This window comes from Glycine soja, chromosome 15 (genome assembly GCF_004193775.1).
Source record: "Glycine soja cultivar W05 chromosome 15, ASM419377v2, whole genome shotgun sequence".
In the NCBI taxonomy this organism is placed as follows: domain Eukaryota; kingdom Viridiplantae; phylum Streptophyta; class Magnoliopsida; order Fabales; family Fabaceae; genus Glycine; species Glycine soja.
Window position 1 is genome coordinate 6,834,701 of NC_041016.1, and position 18,219 is coordinate 6,852,919.

An 18,219-nucleotide genomic window follows, 5' to 3' on the forward strand; every position below is an offset into this window, starting at 1 on the left:
TGTTGTGCAAATCATCCATGGACAAGATCATTATTATAGGATGGAATCATGCAACTTCACTCCATGGGAAAGAGAAGACGTGTAAAGGTGTTCATCATATCTCAAGAGATGGTAAGATGGACGTGGCAACTTCTTAGACACTATAAGGAGACATGGTAAGATGATGGCCCCTCAATTAATTCCCTCTCCAACTAACTGTCTAAAGTGTCAAAGTTCAAAAGATGATGGCCCCTCAACTAATTCCCTCTCCCCACAACGTCTCCTTCCAACAAACAATACGTGAGAGGCTTTTGTTTGGTGCTTCAAAAATGTTTGTAACAAGTATTTATTTTTAATGAATGTGATAAATATATCTTTATATAATGAGAACTCATGATAAATAAATATGTTCACTGTATAAAGCAATTAATTCAGTCCTTTAATTACATAAAAGACTAATGCAATAATATTTTATAGGATTAAAAAACTTTAAAGCCCAAATCTATAACACTTATCAATCTCTTCAACTCTATTATATATGAGTAATGTTATAAAAAAAAATGAAAAACGAATATATTTAATTTCCTGAAAACATAAAACACACATTATATACTTATCATAAAAAAATAAACTAGAAAAAAATGTAGAAAATTTTGGAAAAGTAATTATATGTAAATCTATCATTTCAAACACCTTATTAGCACATTATTTTTCAAATTTCTCATTCTTGATACAGGTATAAGCAAATCACACCCAATTTGTGAATCCGTCCTACCTAATTACATTTTTGTATAAGTTGGATTGGTTGAATTTTTTTAGTACACAATTAGAATTAGAATTAGATTGAGTAACAAGTTTATGAATTACAAATTCAATCAATTTGATCCAACCCAACTACAAAATAAATATAAATAAAAATACCAGTTGTCTAATTTTATGTGTCATATGTGAGATTGTGAGTTACAAAAATATAAAAATAATATTAATTATCCAATTTCATGTTTTATGAATACTAGTCGTTAGTTGCTAAGCAGTTTTATAATTATTGTTTTATGATTACTATTTTGACTTTTCAATATTTTGATAATGATTGTTTGTGTGTGTTTAAGTATTATCCAACCTAATTCAACTCAATTAAATTTAAGCTTAAATTGATTCACAAATTTTCATATTTTTACTATATATTTTAATTAGATCCTGGAAATTTTTAGTTAAACCTAAATTTTTATAAACCAATTTAAAATATAAGAATTCCCATAATAACTAAACCTAAATTTAATTAAATTAAGTTAAAAATAAGACTAAATTTAACCCAACTCAAATCATTTTCTCTCCTACTTTTCAATCTCTCTTTTTCTTTTTTTTTTCTTGGTGTACTGCAGTGGAATTGTCCACCAATCTTTATCCACACCCTACAAAGTGAGACTATATGCATGGGTGTACAGTGTACTGTGTGTTTTGGGTTAAAATTTACTCTCAACTTTACACCACGTGGGAGCGTCTTCTGACTTTTGGCAACCGAAAATACACAACAATTCCCCCTATCTGTTTTGAGATTAATAGCATATACGATGATAGTTTTTATTTTTATTTTTATTTTGACATGATATTAATATAAAATTATTTCTGATGAATGTATAATTTATTTCATACTTAAAAATTAATAAAAATTTGAATCTTAGATTATTTGAGTAAAAATTACAAATTATTATCACTTGTGTCATTGGTCTATGATGCTAACTTATTGCTTAATCATTGGTTTGATAAATTAAGAATCAGTTTAGAAAAATAATTTAGTGACTTTATTTTTTAAAAAGATTAATTTAGTGACTTAGTGAACACAGTGTTCTCAGCTCATATCATCCGAAACCATTTAATGTGGACAGTTTCCCGAAATCATAAATCCAATACTTTTCTGAAGCTACCAACCAAATCAAAGAGTAAGCCCAAAATATGGTATCAAATCGTACGTCATCCTCAGTCTTCAGATAAGTAATCTTTATATATTTATATTACTCCCTATATCCCTGATTAGCAATTTCAGTCCGAATTTCTAAAATGCAGAATTTTATGTGTACGCATATATAACTTCTGATACTCTTTTTTCCCTAATACGGAGGGTAACTATTAATTACTCCTGTACATTGGTTTGATTTGCCAAGAAATGTATTAATTAACTTATACCATAGTAATGTTATAGCTTTAGTTCTTCGGGCCCCAGTATATATTATGAGTATGAGAGGACCAAGGTGTAATATTGACGATCAAGTTGATAAGTACCCATTTGTAATTTGTCGATCTTCTTCAAAATATTTAGGAACAAAATATGTTTTTGGTATGTCGAAAAGTTTTCGTTGATTTTAAGTCTTTCTAATTTTGAAATATGTGTTTTTTTTATCTTAATTTTTTTTTTTACCCTTCTATAAAGTGTTATTTAAGTACTTTGAAGATCAAAGGTGATTTATTTTAAATTTAGAAGGATGAAAATTTGAGATTTTAAAATTAGAGAGACTAAAAGAAAAAAATTACAAATTTGAGAAAAACCAAAAACATATTTTATCCAAATATTTATTTAAACTTACATGCATTAGTCACTTTTATAATGAATAAATGTCTATCAAAATAAAACACAACTTTTATAATGAATGAATAGTTACTTTAGTAGTTTAATTCCTAAAATTGGAAGGCGCATTATTAACATAAGTTTGGAGAAAAGAAATCACAGTAAGTAATTAAATTTAAGGACTTATTTAATTTGATATTTTAGAGACTTATTTAATATAATTTTAGTTTCAGAGATTAATAATGTGACAATACTTTCCAATTTTAAGAACTAGAGTGATTATTTACTCTCTTTTCTAATCATCTTGATTTATAGATATTATTACAGAATAATTTATTAATGCGTGCGCAGCACGAGCTAGTATATATTTTATAAAACTTTGTCCCATAATACATGGAGAGGCTGAAGGCTGTCTCCTTTGTCGTACACTGGACATTATTTTAGGAGAAAATATATTTTTTTAAGATAAAAATTAATCAAAATATAGGAAATACAATCTAGTTTAAGAATTTAATAGACATCTATTGCTGATATAAATATAATTTTTTAGGCTATCAACAAATTAAAAATTATTTTTATTATAACTTTATAATAATTATTATACCATTAAACAAAATTATCATATATATTGTAATTTATGATTTAGTGACAATGTAAAAGACCTTTATATTATCATGTATTATTTACTTTTAATATATGTAAAAAAAAAAATTATCATATACAAAAGGATTATTGAGTTTTGACACCTATCAACAAATATTCTTTCTTCCTATTATTACTTTTTTTATATATATTTTCTTTGTTTTACTGCTCTTATCTTTGTTTTTCTAGGTATTTTTTGTATAAGACTCCAATGTGCTCGTGGCCTCAAGGGCAAGAGTCTATAGCTATTTTTTTTAGTTATAAATATAGTTAAGATTATACTTTGCAACAAGCTAAAAGATGATTTTATTTTTTTATTGAATGTTTACTAGTATACATTCAAAATAATTTTTTTATAAAATTTAATTAAGTTCATTTATAGATTATTTTTGTGGCATGTATATAGGAGAGACGTTTCGTATTCTTTTATAGATTTTTCTCTAGAATATAAATATAATTAATGTTTTGAAACATATAATTATGAATATTTTTGTATGAAATCTTATACTTATATATTTAGTGGTGAAATTTTTAATTTTTAAATTTGGTCACCCTTGCCATCCAAGACTAGCTCCCGTCCCTGTGATATGTGATTGTACACAGGTCAAATAACAAGTAAACTTACTATACAAGGCAAATGACATGGGTAATCTCTCAAGGATTTTTAATTGCTGTCAACCACTTAGGAACGTTAGAAAATGAGGATTTGAATGTTTAAGAGAGAAAACATATTAAAATCAAGAAAGAATTTGATTTAATAAAATGACTAATCAACTTGTAAAGTTTTCTAATCGGGCCTACTATTAATTTCTAAAGATTTAATCACAATTCTTGATTCAATTCTAGTGTGACCCCGAAATTAACCAATTCAACATCAATAAATTTCAAGAGAAATCCTATATTAAGGATTCGGGATTTGATTAATTTTGGTTTAATGATCAAGTGTCCTCTAAGTCACTAAATTAATCTTTTCTTGGAATTTTGCTGCTAATCTCATGCTGTTTTGATCTCTGCGCGCAGATTAAAATATGCTCAAAAAATTATACATGTTATTATATAAGCACACTTCTATTCTATCATCAACTTGTGATTGTTTATGTTATGATTCTTGCATGCTTTTCCCTCTCTCTCTGTCTCACAAAAAAGTTTTAAATTGAAAATTTTAAATTCATCAAACATGTGTTTAGATGAAATATTTGTGCATTGAAAAAATTACTACTCTAACCAATCTTCAATATAATCAATAAAAGTATTTTTTTATCTCAAATATAAATAAATATTAATTACTTATATTTTATTTGATAAAATTTTCTCTAAAATAAATTTCATTTAATAAGATAAAAAAAATTATGTTTAATATCAAATTTCAATAAAGAATAATTTAGAAAAAAATATTTATTTTTTAATTAAAATTATCACAATTTAATATAATTAATTAATTTTCTTAATAAAAAGTAAAATATTTTTTTTCTTATAATCGAAATCGAAAAAAATATTATTTAATATATTATATTAAAATACAGAATCAGAAGAAGCATAGGTAAGAAATGTCTTTGTCGTTTTTGTTTTTTGTCAAAACTCAAAAGAAATGGCACCTCAATGTCAGGACCAAGTTTCTGTACATTTCAGACGGAAAACGATCAGACGCGACAGTGGGCCCACCATCCACATACCGTAGTACACCTTCCTCTTGCGTTATGGAGGATTAGGATAATAACTTGGTAGTTTTTGTTTTTATTCTTTTTTCTGTTTTCCTTTTGAAGTGGAGGAGGTAGTAGTTGAGATCCTGAGTTTATAATTTTTTTTAAATGTAATAAAAATTGTGCCAATTTAAAATACTAAAATGGATCAATTTGTGAATATAAAATACTAAAATAAGATTTTTAAAAACGTAATGAACCAAATTGATATTTTAATATATAAAAACTAGTTTATTTACTTTCTTGTTTTTTTTCTTTATTTAGTGATAATTTATTAATATGTTTATAATAATATACTTGATACCAATAAATTATTAATCCAAATTCGAGTGGTATTTAATTATCAATACAGTTGATAAACTCCATATCATGTCTGGGTAAAAGAAAAAGAATATCAACCAACTTGATGGCTTATATTGTCAGTTACTTTTTTTTTTACAGTAATATGATTCGTTTAAATGTTGATGATACAATCGCTAAAAGAAGGTGGAGATAGTAAACATCAGTACAATATTAAAAAACGACAACTTGTTCACCAGCATGGCCCAAAACCAACTAATGAACCATGTTAAATTAAATGCACTAAGTTTCAATACAACAAGAGAATGTGTTATCAGCAATCCTTATCTATATATTTCAACACAAGAGAATAAAAGGAGTAGTATATAACTATATATAATACTCACATCTTCAAACAATGGAACAGAATAAAATTTACTCTGAAATATAAAAACATTATATGATTGATGATAAACATTAAGGTCGTGTAGTATATTTATTTTATAGGTGGGTATAAAGAAAAGGCACAACGAGACTATTTAATAACATGTTTTGCCGGATTGAACTCGGCACACATTCAGATTAATACAAGTTGTATATTATGCATGATAAGAATTTTTTTTAAGGACACAACCATACATATATATGTAGTTTGAACTGAATAATCATCAAGACTCAACAAGGTTCTGGAATTGGCTTACTGAACCCATTGCAATGAAATTGCAGGCAGCTGATGAGACATGGTATTCATCATAAAACACGTGTGCATTTCTATTCTGGCATGGTGTTCCATTCTCAACACACTGTCCATCTGGCCTCGTAGGGCAACAAGGAACATTCGCAACGGTGAAACCTGAAACGTGTTACACACGGACAATGCATGGTTAGTAAAAAGAATTTATTATGTTTTATTTCTTAATCATCCAATTCATCTTATATCTTGATCTAGAATGTGTTAAGAAAATGGAAATGTGTATGTACCAAGGGATTCATCAAGGGCTCCAGCTGTGCTGTTTACAAAGCTGAATTTGGAATCAGGGAAGGTGTTTTTGAATTGGTCCACTTGGGATTTAAGCTTGTTACTGAATAGGAACGCAGCATTATTGAGCTCAGCAACACACACTTCTCCATTTGTCCCACGCCTAGATATGGCATTTGGAGTGCATCCTATAAGACCCAGCCCAACTATCGCGAATTTTCTTGCCCCACTCCTATGCAGTTTCTGTACTCATCCATTAATATTAGTGGCCCAAAGTTAATAATTAGTACAAATAATTATCTTTATGTAATTACATATGCATGTGTGAAAATTGAAATACGAGGACAATGAACCTATTTTGAACGTTTGAAGTCCTTGTCCTATTAGGATCTTAAAAAGAAAAGATTATTTGACATGCCTTGAGAAAAGAGATCAGCAAAGGAAAAAGATATGATGAATAATGTTATTAAAAAGAAAGGTAAAAATATTTTTTAAAAAAGGATATAGCATGAGTATGAAAATTAGAGTGTGGAAAAAGTCGTTGTTTGAACTTTGAACCCACCCTCTAATTTTGTTAACTTAATTAAGTTTTTTACTCCTAAAAAATCACATTTTTGTTAATTTGGTTATTTATTTTGAATTTTTCTAGTGAAACTTCTAATATATATACATATATATTACAAAATGATTCCGTTAATTTATTTTCCTCAATTTTTAAAGCAGCTTAAAGTTTTAAGGAGGCCAGGTTTTGGCTCGCATTTGGTTCAAAATCAATTGCAACCCACTCCATGTAGACGGAGTGTTGCTTCCTGCACCACCCTATCATCTCATTACATTACGTAATGTTTAATCTATAATGTAATTTTACATTACATATTGACCATTTCCTAATATAATGGGGTGCCTGAAGCAAAATTTGGAGGTGCTGAAAGTTTCACTCATGTAGAAATCATTTACACGGGACATTAGTTATCCTTTTTTATTTTTTATTTGTTGAAGACATTGGTTTAATACTATGGGTATTTTAGGAAAATTTTATACTCGAGTCATACTCTACTATAATCGCCAAATTTCATTTTATTTTATAGTTTTTTGAATTGTAAATTCTTAATTAAAGTTTCATAATTAAGTAATTTTAACATTTCACTTTTTTTTAGTAGAGATTACATATATTTTTCATTGAAGATAATTTTGTTCAAATTGAGTAGGATAATCATAATCTTTAACAAAATTTATCAAAAATTGAATCTAAAAAAAATTAATTTCAAAAACCTTCTTTTGATAGAGATAATAACTACAAGTATTATTAAAATACTGTACAATCATTACATGCATTTAGACAAATTGATTTTTAGTATAATACCTATTATAAAGTTTAAATTAAAGCGTGACTTGATTCTTTCTATAAGGTTCAATGTAAAATGCCACCTATATCAATTTTATTTTTTAAATACCTCTTTTTAGTCATCAACAAGAGCTAAAAGCCCCCAAAACTAGAAACCTCTATAAAAAGATATACCAACACTATCGGCTGAAATATACAAAGACAAAAAGTCTGGAACTGAACTGAAAATAGGTGCATGATAACGAGAGAAATATAATCCATTAAAGTCAATTCTAGGATGACATGATACCGAGAGAAATATAATCCGTTTGTTATTTTCTCCTATAGGTATAGTTTTAGGTATATTTTTGGAAAAAAAATATTAATTCAATATAAATATAATATTTTTAACTAAAGTTCTTAATCTTTATAAATTAGTTAGTTGAATATTTTAATAAGTCAGAGGTATGATTTATACTCATAATAAGGCATTAATTTTTATTGTTAGTATTTCTTTCAATATCTTTAATATAGGGAAAAAAAGTCAAGACCACTAATATCAAATTATAGTATTTTTTTGCACTCATTCTATATTAAAATTTTCAACTATTAGAATAAAAAAAAGGCAAAACTAATCATATTTTCAATTTTCACGCAAAATAATTTTTTAATAACTTTTTATACAAGTTTTTTTTGCAGAAATGTAAATGTATAGGTAAATGAACCATTACGTAGGAGACCTCTATAAACTATAAGACCCGAAAGCACACCTCCAAAAACTATCCAGGCCTACTATTATAATACTTGATCCAGTAGTTTGATTTCAATTTATTTATAAAAGTAACCCCACGTCAATTTGTGAGACAATTAGAGAAAGTGAAAAAAACAAATAGAAAATTGTAAAATACCTTTATATCATCAGAATACTGCTTTATAAGAATGTCCGTATATCGCTCAAGGGTATAGGTGCGGCTTGTTGGGTAAAACTGGGGAAGGAAGTAATTGTTTATGTAATCATTGCTACCTATGTTCACGTAATACAAGCACTTCTTAAGGTATTCTCTAGCTCTGCCACTTCCTCCAAGTCGTCTAACGATTTTGGTAATCGTTGCTCTGTGATTTCTAATCTGTTCTCCCAAATGAATATTGTCACCCTGCATTGTTTAACACTAATTTAGTGGCATGCATGTGTCAGCATTCAAACACAAATCCTATAAAATTACATCAAAAAACAATTAGAGAGTGTAATATTTTCAAACATTAAGGGGCTAGTGTAACTGATATATAAGGAGTATTACTATAACATTTTTAAATATAAAAGAGTCGATGTAGAAATTTAAAAAAAAAATGATGTTATGTGTAATTTAAAAAAACAAAAGATGAATGTAATTTGCTGGATTAATACCAGGTGCTTGCCGCTCTTAAAGAGAATACCAGCTGCTCCAGATGCATAGTTGGCACCTTTAAGTATGTCCGAGCCACTAGTGTTTGCATTGGGTGGAATGGGTTCCGTAAATCCCAAATATTCACCTGCAATAATGGTTAAACGTTATTATATGAAGGTAAGTAAGAAAATAGAACTGGGAAATTAATTAAGGACTCATGGGATGATCAAGTAAAGATAAGCTTTTTTATTTTATTTATCTTTTTGGTGATTGGAAAAAATGGTGAATTAAGTATAGAGAAGGTTACTAATGAAGTCAATTATATTTTTTCCATTGGTAAATCTTCCGGTGGGGCCTGTTGGGTAGTCGATGCCATATGGTCTGTAATTGGAACTTGCATTTGTTTGAAGGTTGTTGTTATTTCCATTGTCAGATAGAGAGTCCCCAAGGACGAACATGCAAGGCACTTGCGATTCTCCATGGACACATTGTTGCATGCAATTTGTAGCCAATAGAAATAGAGATAGAGCCAACCATGGCTTAGTCTTAGCTTCCATCTTGATCGATGTAGCTAGGTAGAAAAGCTAATGAGACAAAAGAGTTTGGGTTACTATATATATATGATCCAGGAAGTAAGGAGTGTGGCAAGTGAAAGATGAAAGGTACATGTATATATGGGGTGGGGTGACAAAGTTGTTCAAAATTTGGAAGATTATTATTATTATTATTAAGTAGTCAGAATAAAGAAATATTGAAGGACAACGAGTTTGGCATGTTTTTCTTGTTTGTTAACCAAATTAAGGTGACATTAGTGCTAAGATGACGAATTTGGCAATTTGTTACTAATAAAAGCAAAGAAGGTCCAAACTAATAAATATTTCAATTTAATTTGCACCGATGAACACGAAATCCTTGATGAACGTGCGACCATATATCCTTGTTTTTGCATTTTGCTCAACTCCTGTGTTGAAAAGTAAACATACACCAAGCAGCAGCAGGCAAGCACGTTCAACGGCTTTTTTTTTTAGTTTCATGATATATCTTGATTTGATATTCAAACTTTGATTTTAGTTTCTTTATTTTCCATTTAGTCATCTATAAAAATTATGTGAATTTAATTCTATTTTTCACTTTGTGACAGGAAAAAACTGTCACTTGTGAAGTTTAAACAAAAAAGAAGGATTATATTCTAATATTATTAAAAGTTAAAGGATGCTTGAAAGTATAAAAATTAAAACCAAATTTAAGAAAAAAAATAAAAAATTAAATTATATTGATGTAATTTTAATAATTATTATATTATTTTTATAACTTAATATATAATATAATGTAACTAATTATTGGATTATATCTATATAATTATTGTTTATGTTAAATTTTATTAAAATTAAACAATAACAAGATAATCAAATAATTTATGTTTTAATATATTTAATATTATATTGATTTTAATCTATTTGAACGGGATAAAACGCAGAAACTAAAATCATATTTTTCTCTTTTTAATATAAAAAGTCTCTTTTAAAATAAAATATGATATGTTAAAGAAAAAAATTCCTTTTGAACTTTAATTATTAAAATTTGAATTCAATTTCATTTAATTTTGATTACGCACTTTACTTAACTGTTTAGTATTTTAGATTTTTAGTTTCTTATCTTAAATTTTATTTTTATATATTATTTTAATTTATTACTATGTTTAACTTTAATGAATTTTTCATTGTTTCTTATCTTTTGTATTTACAACCTTTTAATCTTATTCTTTTATATTCTTATAGTCACAAGTTCTAATAAAAATAATATTTATTTAATTTTTTATTTATATATTCATTAACTTAAGTTTTGTTTATATGAATGATATATGAGTTTAAAAACTTGCAAGTTTCAATAATGAAAATATTTTAATATTTACTTTTTTTGTATATTTACATTTGAGTTTTAATTATGCTAAACTTATATATTTTGGATTATTTTGAACAAGTTTTAACGATAAAATTAAAGGGAGAAATCTAATTCAATATTCTTCGACTGAAATAAAAATAAAATATTCATGTTAAAATTGTTGCATGCAATTTGCAGCCAATATATAGAAATAGAGATAGAACCAACCATGGCTTAGTCTTAGCTTCCATCTCGATGTAGGTTGGGTTATTATGATCCAGAAATTACAAGGTTGGGGTGGCAGTGTGTGTCCTAGTTGGAAGATTTTTTTTCTTACAATGAAACTAATGAAGCAGTAACTAACATTATTGCAAAGATGACGAGTTAGGCAAGTTTCGTTACTAATTAATAACAACAGAAGGTCTACAAAAGAAGCTCTAATTAATAATTCAGACCGTTGAATTGGGTAAATTAATATTGATACGGATTGTATTAGCTTAATGGTTTTAGATATATATACAGAATTTTCCGGTCTATCCAAAACAACTTTTTAAAAAAAAAAAAAAAATCTTTGAAACATGATGTAAAAAAATGAAAAAAAAAACTCATATATATTGAACTTTGATTATAAAACTTCATATTTGATTTCATTTCATTTGATTGCTTCAATAATTTTAATGTTATCATTATGTTTTGGCAACGGTATTGACTGCATGCATGTATTGTCTTTTTTGGGGGGACTTTAATTTTTCTGTTAATTTTAATCTTTACCTATGCATGCTGCTATGCTCCATGCATGTATCGCTTCTGATACTCTGTTAGTGTTTTCCATCCGTTTGTAGTTGGTTCGAATTAACCCTGAGCTTTGCGGGATTGGTTTGCATTGGTTATATATTTGTTATTTGGTTATTTTCTCATGCCTAAAAAGATCTCGCTTTTTCAGGAAGAAAGCCAGATATAGGCACTTGGGTCGCATTAATCAATATCTTAATTCCTTAAGAAATTGGTTAAAAATCAAAAGAAAAAAATTATTAATAAAAATCATTAGTGTATAGAAAAAATTATAAACATAACTTCATACGTGTTAATAAATATTTTTATTCTTTTAATTCCTTAATTGATATCTAAGGACATTCATTAACATTTATTTATCTATTTTTTATTGGATGAGGTAAAAATAAATAAGAAAATAATCCTAAATGGTCTTCGGCTTCATTTTGTATAGGAAATGATATGATTAGGCAACCCACATTTAATTGTCTTGATGATTATGTAAGGCACTATGCTAGGTGATTTTTTTAACGCAATAATTATCCAATAGAATTAATTCAAATAATAAGATTCAATTATTAATAGATTAACTACTTAAAGGATATAAATAAAGATAAATAATAATAATAAAACTAAAATATTTAAATAAAAATTAATGAATGAACTCTAAAAAATGCACTAAAAATAAAAATAAAAGCTATTATAGCCAATGAAAAAACTGGTTGATATTTTAATCCTTAAATTTAAATTTAAAATTAAAAAAATAAAAATATAAAGCTTTAGTAATAATCACTTTCATTGATCAAAATAAGTAATAAGCAATTTTTTTAAAGAATTAGGACTAGTTTGCTTAAGTTTATTTTTAAAACAAGTATTTTTTAAATAAAATAAAAATTTTATGATTTTTTGATGTGTTTGTCTAAATTATTTTTTAACTTAAAATAAACAATTTTATATTTTTTGAAAAATAAATTTTATCTGTTTTTTTAAAAAAATATATTTATATAAGAAGCATTTATTTTAAATTTATTTTTTCAAGTTTAAAAAAATTTATCCTCAATAATAATTACTTTGAATATACTTCCGATTTAATTATTACGAAAATCATAAAAAATATTCATCATCATTTTGGATGAATTTTCAATTAGATTATCACAAATGCCTTTTAAAGTTAGGGAATGGTGGTCAATATTCTGGGGAGCTTTCACGTGGAGCATTTGGTATCAGAGAAATGCTGTGATCTTTGATGGAAAGAGCCTGGACAAAGGGCAAATTTTACAGAAAATATTATTCTTGGGTTGGTCGTGGTTAAAAGCATACCACAATTTTTCTTTCTAGCATTGGCATGCTAACCCTGCTGCGTGTCTGTCTTAATTGTCTCAGATCAAATTACACTACAAACCATTTTTATATTTCTATAGAAATTCTAATAATAGTTTCTGTTAATTAACATATAATATTTTAACCAGAAAACCATTTATTAATATATTTGTACATTTTTTACAAAAATATGTTACTAAGTTATTTGTTTTTTATAATATATTTTCAGTCATAAATTCTTTCTCTCTTAGCTTTTAAGTTTTATTACTAATGACAAATTTGGAATTAGAAATTTTTTTAAACTCAAAAGCTTTTCCTCTCCCTTCTTCCTTCACCCTTAAACTCCTATTTTCCAATCATGAAACCAATCTTATATATTTTCAAATCAAAAGTTTTGTGATATATATATAGCAACGTTGAGGCATAGAAAGGAAACAATGATAAGGTATCAGGTGAGTGAAGACTAACTTAATCGGTAAATTAAAAATATTTTAATATATATTTGATTAAAAATATATTTTCAATATCATTTAATAAATATTCTCTAATTAACAGTATTTGTTAAATGTCCTATATTAGGAAAGTGCAGTGCAGTACTTGCATATGAGCATATCTTAGGAAAGAAAGATTTTTTTACAGAATCTTAGGAAAGAAAGATGTAATCTTTTTAAGAGTATTTTTTATAGTATCAAGTTAAATGAACTAAACTTTATATTTTATATTTTAATATAAGGGGAGATAATATATAGTTACATTTCTCAAAGGGCTGGACAAGTGTAATTTACTTGGAAATTTAATAACGTTATAACTTTGATAAACAATATGTATCTCCGCACTTATATAAAAGAAATCGAAGACTATTATTTACTCCGCACTTATTTAGGTTGATATTATATCTTATAAAATTTATTGGAAACTATAAAATTAGGTGAGACTCGGTTAATAAGGAGTGAGACTCACATAATTTGATGATTTCCAATAAATTAACACAGAAACAATATGTTCTTAGGATTTCTTAATTATTTAAGGACGTATTGTAATTGGACTGAACAAGGCTCTTGATATTCCCTGGGTAAGTGAAGGCTGGATTAGAACCATTATAAGCAAGGGTTGCAACGAATCTGTTGAAAGCTTCTGTGGTACTGAGCCCATCCCAAAACACGTGTTGAGCCCTATTCTGGCATGCTGTTGAATTCTGAACACACAGCACATTCAACCCTATTGGGCAGCAAGAAGCATTCGTTACAGTGAAACCTGAAACACACATGGACCAGATTGTGTTGCGTAAGACATTCAAATGCTTTAATCTATAGGATGCATGGTTTTAAACAACGGTCCACGAGGTTAAGATATTTTGACAATCTATAATCGCATCACAATGGTAATTACGATCACATTATCAGTTGTATTTTTTCATAATGTAAAGATTTTTTCTGACTCACACAATCCCACGGCAACCACCGCAATTTAAAATCATGATTGGATGTGAAAAAAAGTGTAAGAAAATCGAAATGCATACATACCACCGGTATTGACGATGCCAAGGTTTCTGGCTGTGTTGTTTACAAAGATGAATTTGGAATCAGGAGCCCGGTTATTGTATTGGTCCACTAGAGATCTAAGCTTGCCATTGAATATTCCCGCAGCATTATTCATCACTTCATAGCAAGATCCATTTGTTTTATACGTAGTGATGGCATATGGAGAGCAGCCTATACGACCCATCCCTTGTAACACGAATTTTCTTGCCCCAAGTCGTTGCAGATGCTGCCCTCCAAAACCATATTTTCATAATTATAAATTGTTTTCAATATAGGTGTAAATCATACTAGGGTTGTCAAATGACGGCTAATAAGTTGGAGCCACATTCAACATGCACTGCCAATAATATGTGGAATCTATAATCAAAGTAAACTTTAAGGACACATGCTTTTATTGACTCAAGATTAATTAGTATAAATAATTTCAGCATCTATTTATATATAATATATTCACATAAATTTGTGAAAATTGAAATACTACGACGAGCCTATTTTTTTAACTTTCGAGGTCCTAGTGCTATATAGGGTTTTTAATTAACTCCCAAAAAATGATTATTTGACATGCCTTAAGAAGGAAAGAGAGGAAATAAAAAAAATGTGACGAATGTGTGATAAAAAAAATATTAAACAATTGTAAAAATTAGACTGTAAAAAAAATTATTTGTTGAAACCCATACGATGATTTTTTCAGTTTAATTGTAAGTCTTTACTCTTAAAAATTTTCAGTTGTTTAATTTAATTTTTGAAATAAATGTTTTATAAAAAAAATTGTTAATAAAATCCTTTTTTTCATTTTTCTTGTTTAATTTTTTAAAATATTATAAGTTTTTTCATTGCAATATTTTGATGGATCAGATATAAAAAGAGTGATATTTAGAATGATGAAAGGACTTATAATATTTAAATAAATTAAATGAGAAACAAAGAATACGAAAAAATGTTTTATGCAAAAATCAATTTAAAAAATATAATTAAATAAAAAATACAAAATTATAAAAATTAATACTTAATTAAACCAATTTTGTGTAAAATCATAGGTATTCTCTTTGGAAGGAAATCCTTGTCAAGAATTTGAATCTTAATTCATCATATTTATGAGAAAAACTAACATCTTCTATTAGCTAGGCTAAGTCTTTATTAGTAAATGTTATTAGTGGCTTCATTAGGTAAATTGTCGCTCTAAGAACATAAATTTAAAAACCTGAAAATTAAAGTTCTTGTCATGTTATGTATTATAAAAATAATTTTTAGACTAGTAAGTATATGAAAAAAGACTAAGTGAGGGCATGACCGTGACAAAACTCAAAATTTAAATTAATGCTTATTTAAATTTGAATTAAGAGGACACATACTCTCCCAAAGACTTTATAAATTGTTAGAGTTTATTGAAAATTATTAACTTTTGGTAAGTTTCGTTTTTTTATTTAATATAAATCAGTAGAAAATAATTATATGAGAAATAAAACTTATCAAAAACTATAATTTCTAAAAAATTCTAATCAATCATAAACAAACTCTTAGAAAAAGAGTATGTTAACATTTTTCTTAAACTAATATTTAATAAAGTCAAGGCCGCTATTTAAAATTTAAATCTGTTTTCAGATTAATATATTACTTTTTCAAAATTTTCTATTTATAAAAATTTAATTATTGAGATTCAAATAAAAATAAGTCAAAAGTGACTTCATATAGGACCCGACGCGAATCCAAACAATTCGTAGTATTGTAAATTAATAATTGATCCAATAGTTTGATTTGAATTTTATAATTACGAGTGCTGCGAAAAGCGCCAATTTGTGAGGCAAAGTGAAAAGCAAATAGAAAATTGTTAAAATACCTGTATATATCGAGAGTAGCGCCTAATAAGATCGTTCGCGTATCCCTCAAGGTCATACACTCTGCTTGTTCGGTAATATAGCGGAAGGAAGTAATTATTTATGTAATCACTGTTGCCTATATGCACGTAGTACAAGCACTTGTTAAGGTGTTGTCCAGCTTTCTCTAAACTTCCAAGTCTTGGAGCAATTTGGTAATATATATTCATTCTGTGATTCATGATTTGTCTTTCCAAATTGATATTGGCGCCCTGCGTTGTACGTGTAATTCACTAATTTAGTGGCATGCATGGGTGAGTATTGAATTGAAATACGTGTAAAATTATACCAAATTAAACCAATTAAAGATAGAGATGAACAAATAAAGAAGGATATATACTAGATGCGTGCCGGTCTCAGGGCGAATCCCTGCTGATCCAGATGCATAGTTGGCACCCTTAAGTATGTCCGAGCCACTAGTGTTTGCATTGGGTGGGATGCGTTCCGTAAATCCCAAAAGCTCAGCTACAATTAATAATGGTTAAACAACGTTAATTTGTGATCTAAACAAATGAAAAAAAGTGTAGGATAAGATAATACAGCAGGGAAAGGACACATGTCAACTAAGTATAATTAAGCTTTATTTTTATGGTGATTGAGAGAGAGAGAGAGAGAATTAATGCTACCATACGTACCAATTATGTCAGCTTGCGTTAGTCCATTGGTAAATCTACCAGTTGTGCCTGCTGGGAAGTCGATGCCATATGGTCTGTAATTGGATTTTGAATATGTTCGAAGGTTGTTGTTATTTCCATTGTCAGATAAATAGCCTCCAAAGATGAACATGCAAGGTGTTTGCTGCGATTGTCCATGGACACATTGTTGCATGCAATATGCAGCCAATAGAAGAAGAGATAGGTCCAGCCAAGGCTTAGTCTTAGCTTCCATCTCCATCCAGGAAATTATAAGAGTGTGACTAATAGCAACATGAAAGGTGCATGTATATATAGGGCGAGCTTACAAAGCTGTGTGTCCATTGTCCAAGCCGGAAGATTTTTTTTACTACCAAGTCAGAATAAAGCAATTATTATGAAGGCCGAAAAGTTTGACAAAAAAATAATAATTCAGCCAAAGAAAGTAATTAACACCATTGCTAAGATGACATGCATGTTTGGCAAGTTTTTTGTTAGTTTAAAATGATTAATTAATACTTTTATCTCTTTTTTATTAACTATTTTAGTTTCTTTTCTTTAATTTTTAAGTTCATGATAGAGTGGATCACTTTATGGGTTGGAGTTTGGACAGGGTGGTACATGATATAGAAAAATCCCTTTTATATTAGCAAACTTTGTAATAATTTAATAATCATGAATATATAAATTATATTAAAATTAAAATTTAACAAGTAAATATTTTTAAACATATAAAGCTATAAAATATATTATAAAAAATTTATATTTTGCTAAAAAAACAATTTATATTGTGAATTTGTAATACAAATTAAATTATTTTCAAACGAGGGTTTTTATAAATAGTTCGAGCATTCAAAGATAAGAATTATGTTAATCTTTTATGATACTAGCTCTATCATTTTATCCACTACTAGTTGGCAATCTATATCTGCATGATTGGCTGTGACTTAATCTTTTTGACAATTTGTGGTGGGCAAGGAAATAATTTGATCTTCACTAGTAAGCTAGCTAGACAGTGGCACTTGTGAAAATCCATGTGCAGCCTCTCTCTCTCTCTCTCTATTACGAGCAAGGTGTTGAATTTGCAGCCACCCTGAATGCAGCACCACTGCACCAGGATAAAATAATTAAAGTTTAAAGAGTATTAATTTTTTTAAAAGCAAAAAAAAAAAAAAACCTCACATATTCGTTAATTAAAAGGCCCTTTTTATTATTCTTTTCTTTAAAATACAAAATATTTTTCAGTTTTTGTTTTAATTAGGACTTACTTTTTGTTGGACCAATCCTTCTGCATGCATAATAATTAATTTTGACGGTGACACATGCATGCTCAGTGACAGTTCCCGAGC

At 27.7% G+C, this 18,219-nt stretch overlaps 2 protein-coding genes across 2 annotated transcripts; both read right to left on the reverse strand.

The window, feature by feature from the left end:
- Nucleotides 1-5,627: 5,627 nt before the first annotated feature.
- On the reverse strand, nucleotides 5,628-9,497 carry LOC114387560 (GDSL esterase/lipase At1g29660-like). Its single transcript, XM_028347759.1, has 5 exons — nucleotides 9,159-9,497; nucleotides 8,872-8,996; nucleotides 8,375-8,620; nucleotides 6,145-6,385; nucleotides 5,628-6,016 (listed from the first exon to the last, which is right to left on the reverse strand). The coding sequence occupies exons 1-5, from the start codon at nucleotides 9,406-9,408 to the stop codon at nucleotides 5,832-5,834; spliced, it is 1,047 nt and encodes a 348-aa protein (XP_028203560.1). The 5' UTR covers nucleotides 9,409-9,497; the 3' UTR covers nucleotides 5,628-5,831.
- A 4,075-nt stretch (nucleotides 9,498-13,572) lies between these two features.
- LOC114386587 (GDSL esterase/lipase At1g29670-like) lies at nucleotides 13,573-17,136 on the reverse strand. The gene is made up of 5 exons (XM_028346608.1): nucleotides 16,874-17,136; nucleotides 16,579-16,703; nucleotides 16,202-16,450; nucleotides 14,347-14,590; nucleotides 13,573-14,077 (listed from the first exon to the last, which is right to left on the reverse strand). Exons 1-5 carry the CDS (start codon nucleotides 17,130-17,132, stop codon nucleotides 13,839-13,841), a joined length of 1,116 nt encoding a protein of 371 aa, XP_028202409.1. The 5' UTR covers nucleotides 17,133-17,136; the 3' UTR covers nucleotides 13,573-13,838.
- Nucleotides 17,137-18,219: the final 1,083 nt, after the last annotated feature.

What these genes read in the sequence shown, in the direction of transcription:
- LOC114387560 (XM_028347759.1), bottom strand. Translation starts at nt 9,408, where the DNA reads ATGGAAGCTAAGACTAAGCCATGGTTGGCTCTATCTCTATTTCTATTG. An exon ending in AGTATTCTGATGATATAAAG is followed by an intron (nt 6,386 to 8,374) that starts GTATTTTACAAT and finishes GGATGAGTACAG; the next exon opens with AAACTGCATAGGAGTGGGGC. An exon ending in AGCCCTTGATGAATCCCTTG is followed by an intron (nt 6,017 to 6,144) that starts GTACATACACAT and finishes AACACGTTTCAG; the next exon opens with GTTTCACCGTTGCGAATGTT.
- LOC114386587 (XM_028346608.1), bottom strand. Translation starts at nt 17,132, where the DNA reads ATGGAGATGGAAGCTAAGACTAAGCCTTGGCTGGACCTATCTCTTCTT. An exon ending in AACGCAAGCTGACATAATTG is followed by an intron (nt 16,704 to 16,873) that starts GTACGTATGGTA and finishes TATTAATTGTAG; the next exon opens with CTGAGCTTTTGGGATTTACG. An exon ending in CTGAGACCGGCACGCATCTA is followed by an intron (nt 16,451 to 16,578) that starts GTATATATCCTT and finishes CGTACAACGCAG; the next exon opens with GGCGCCAATATCAATTTGGA.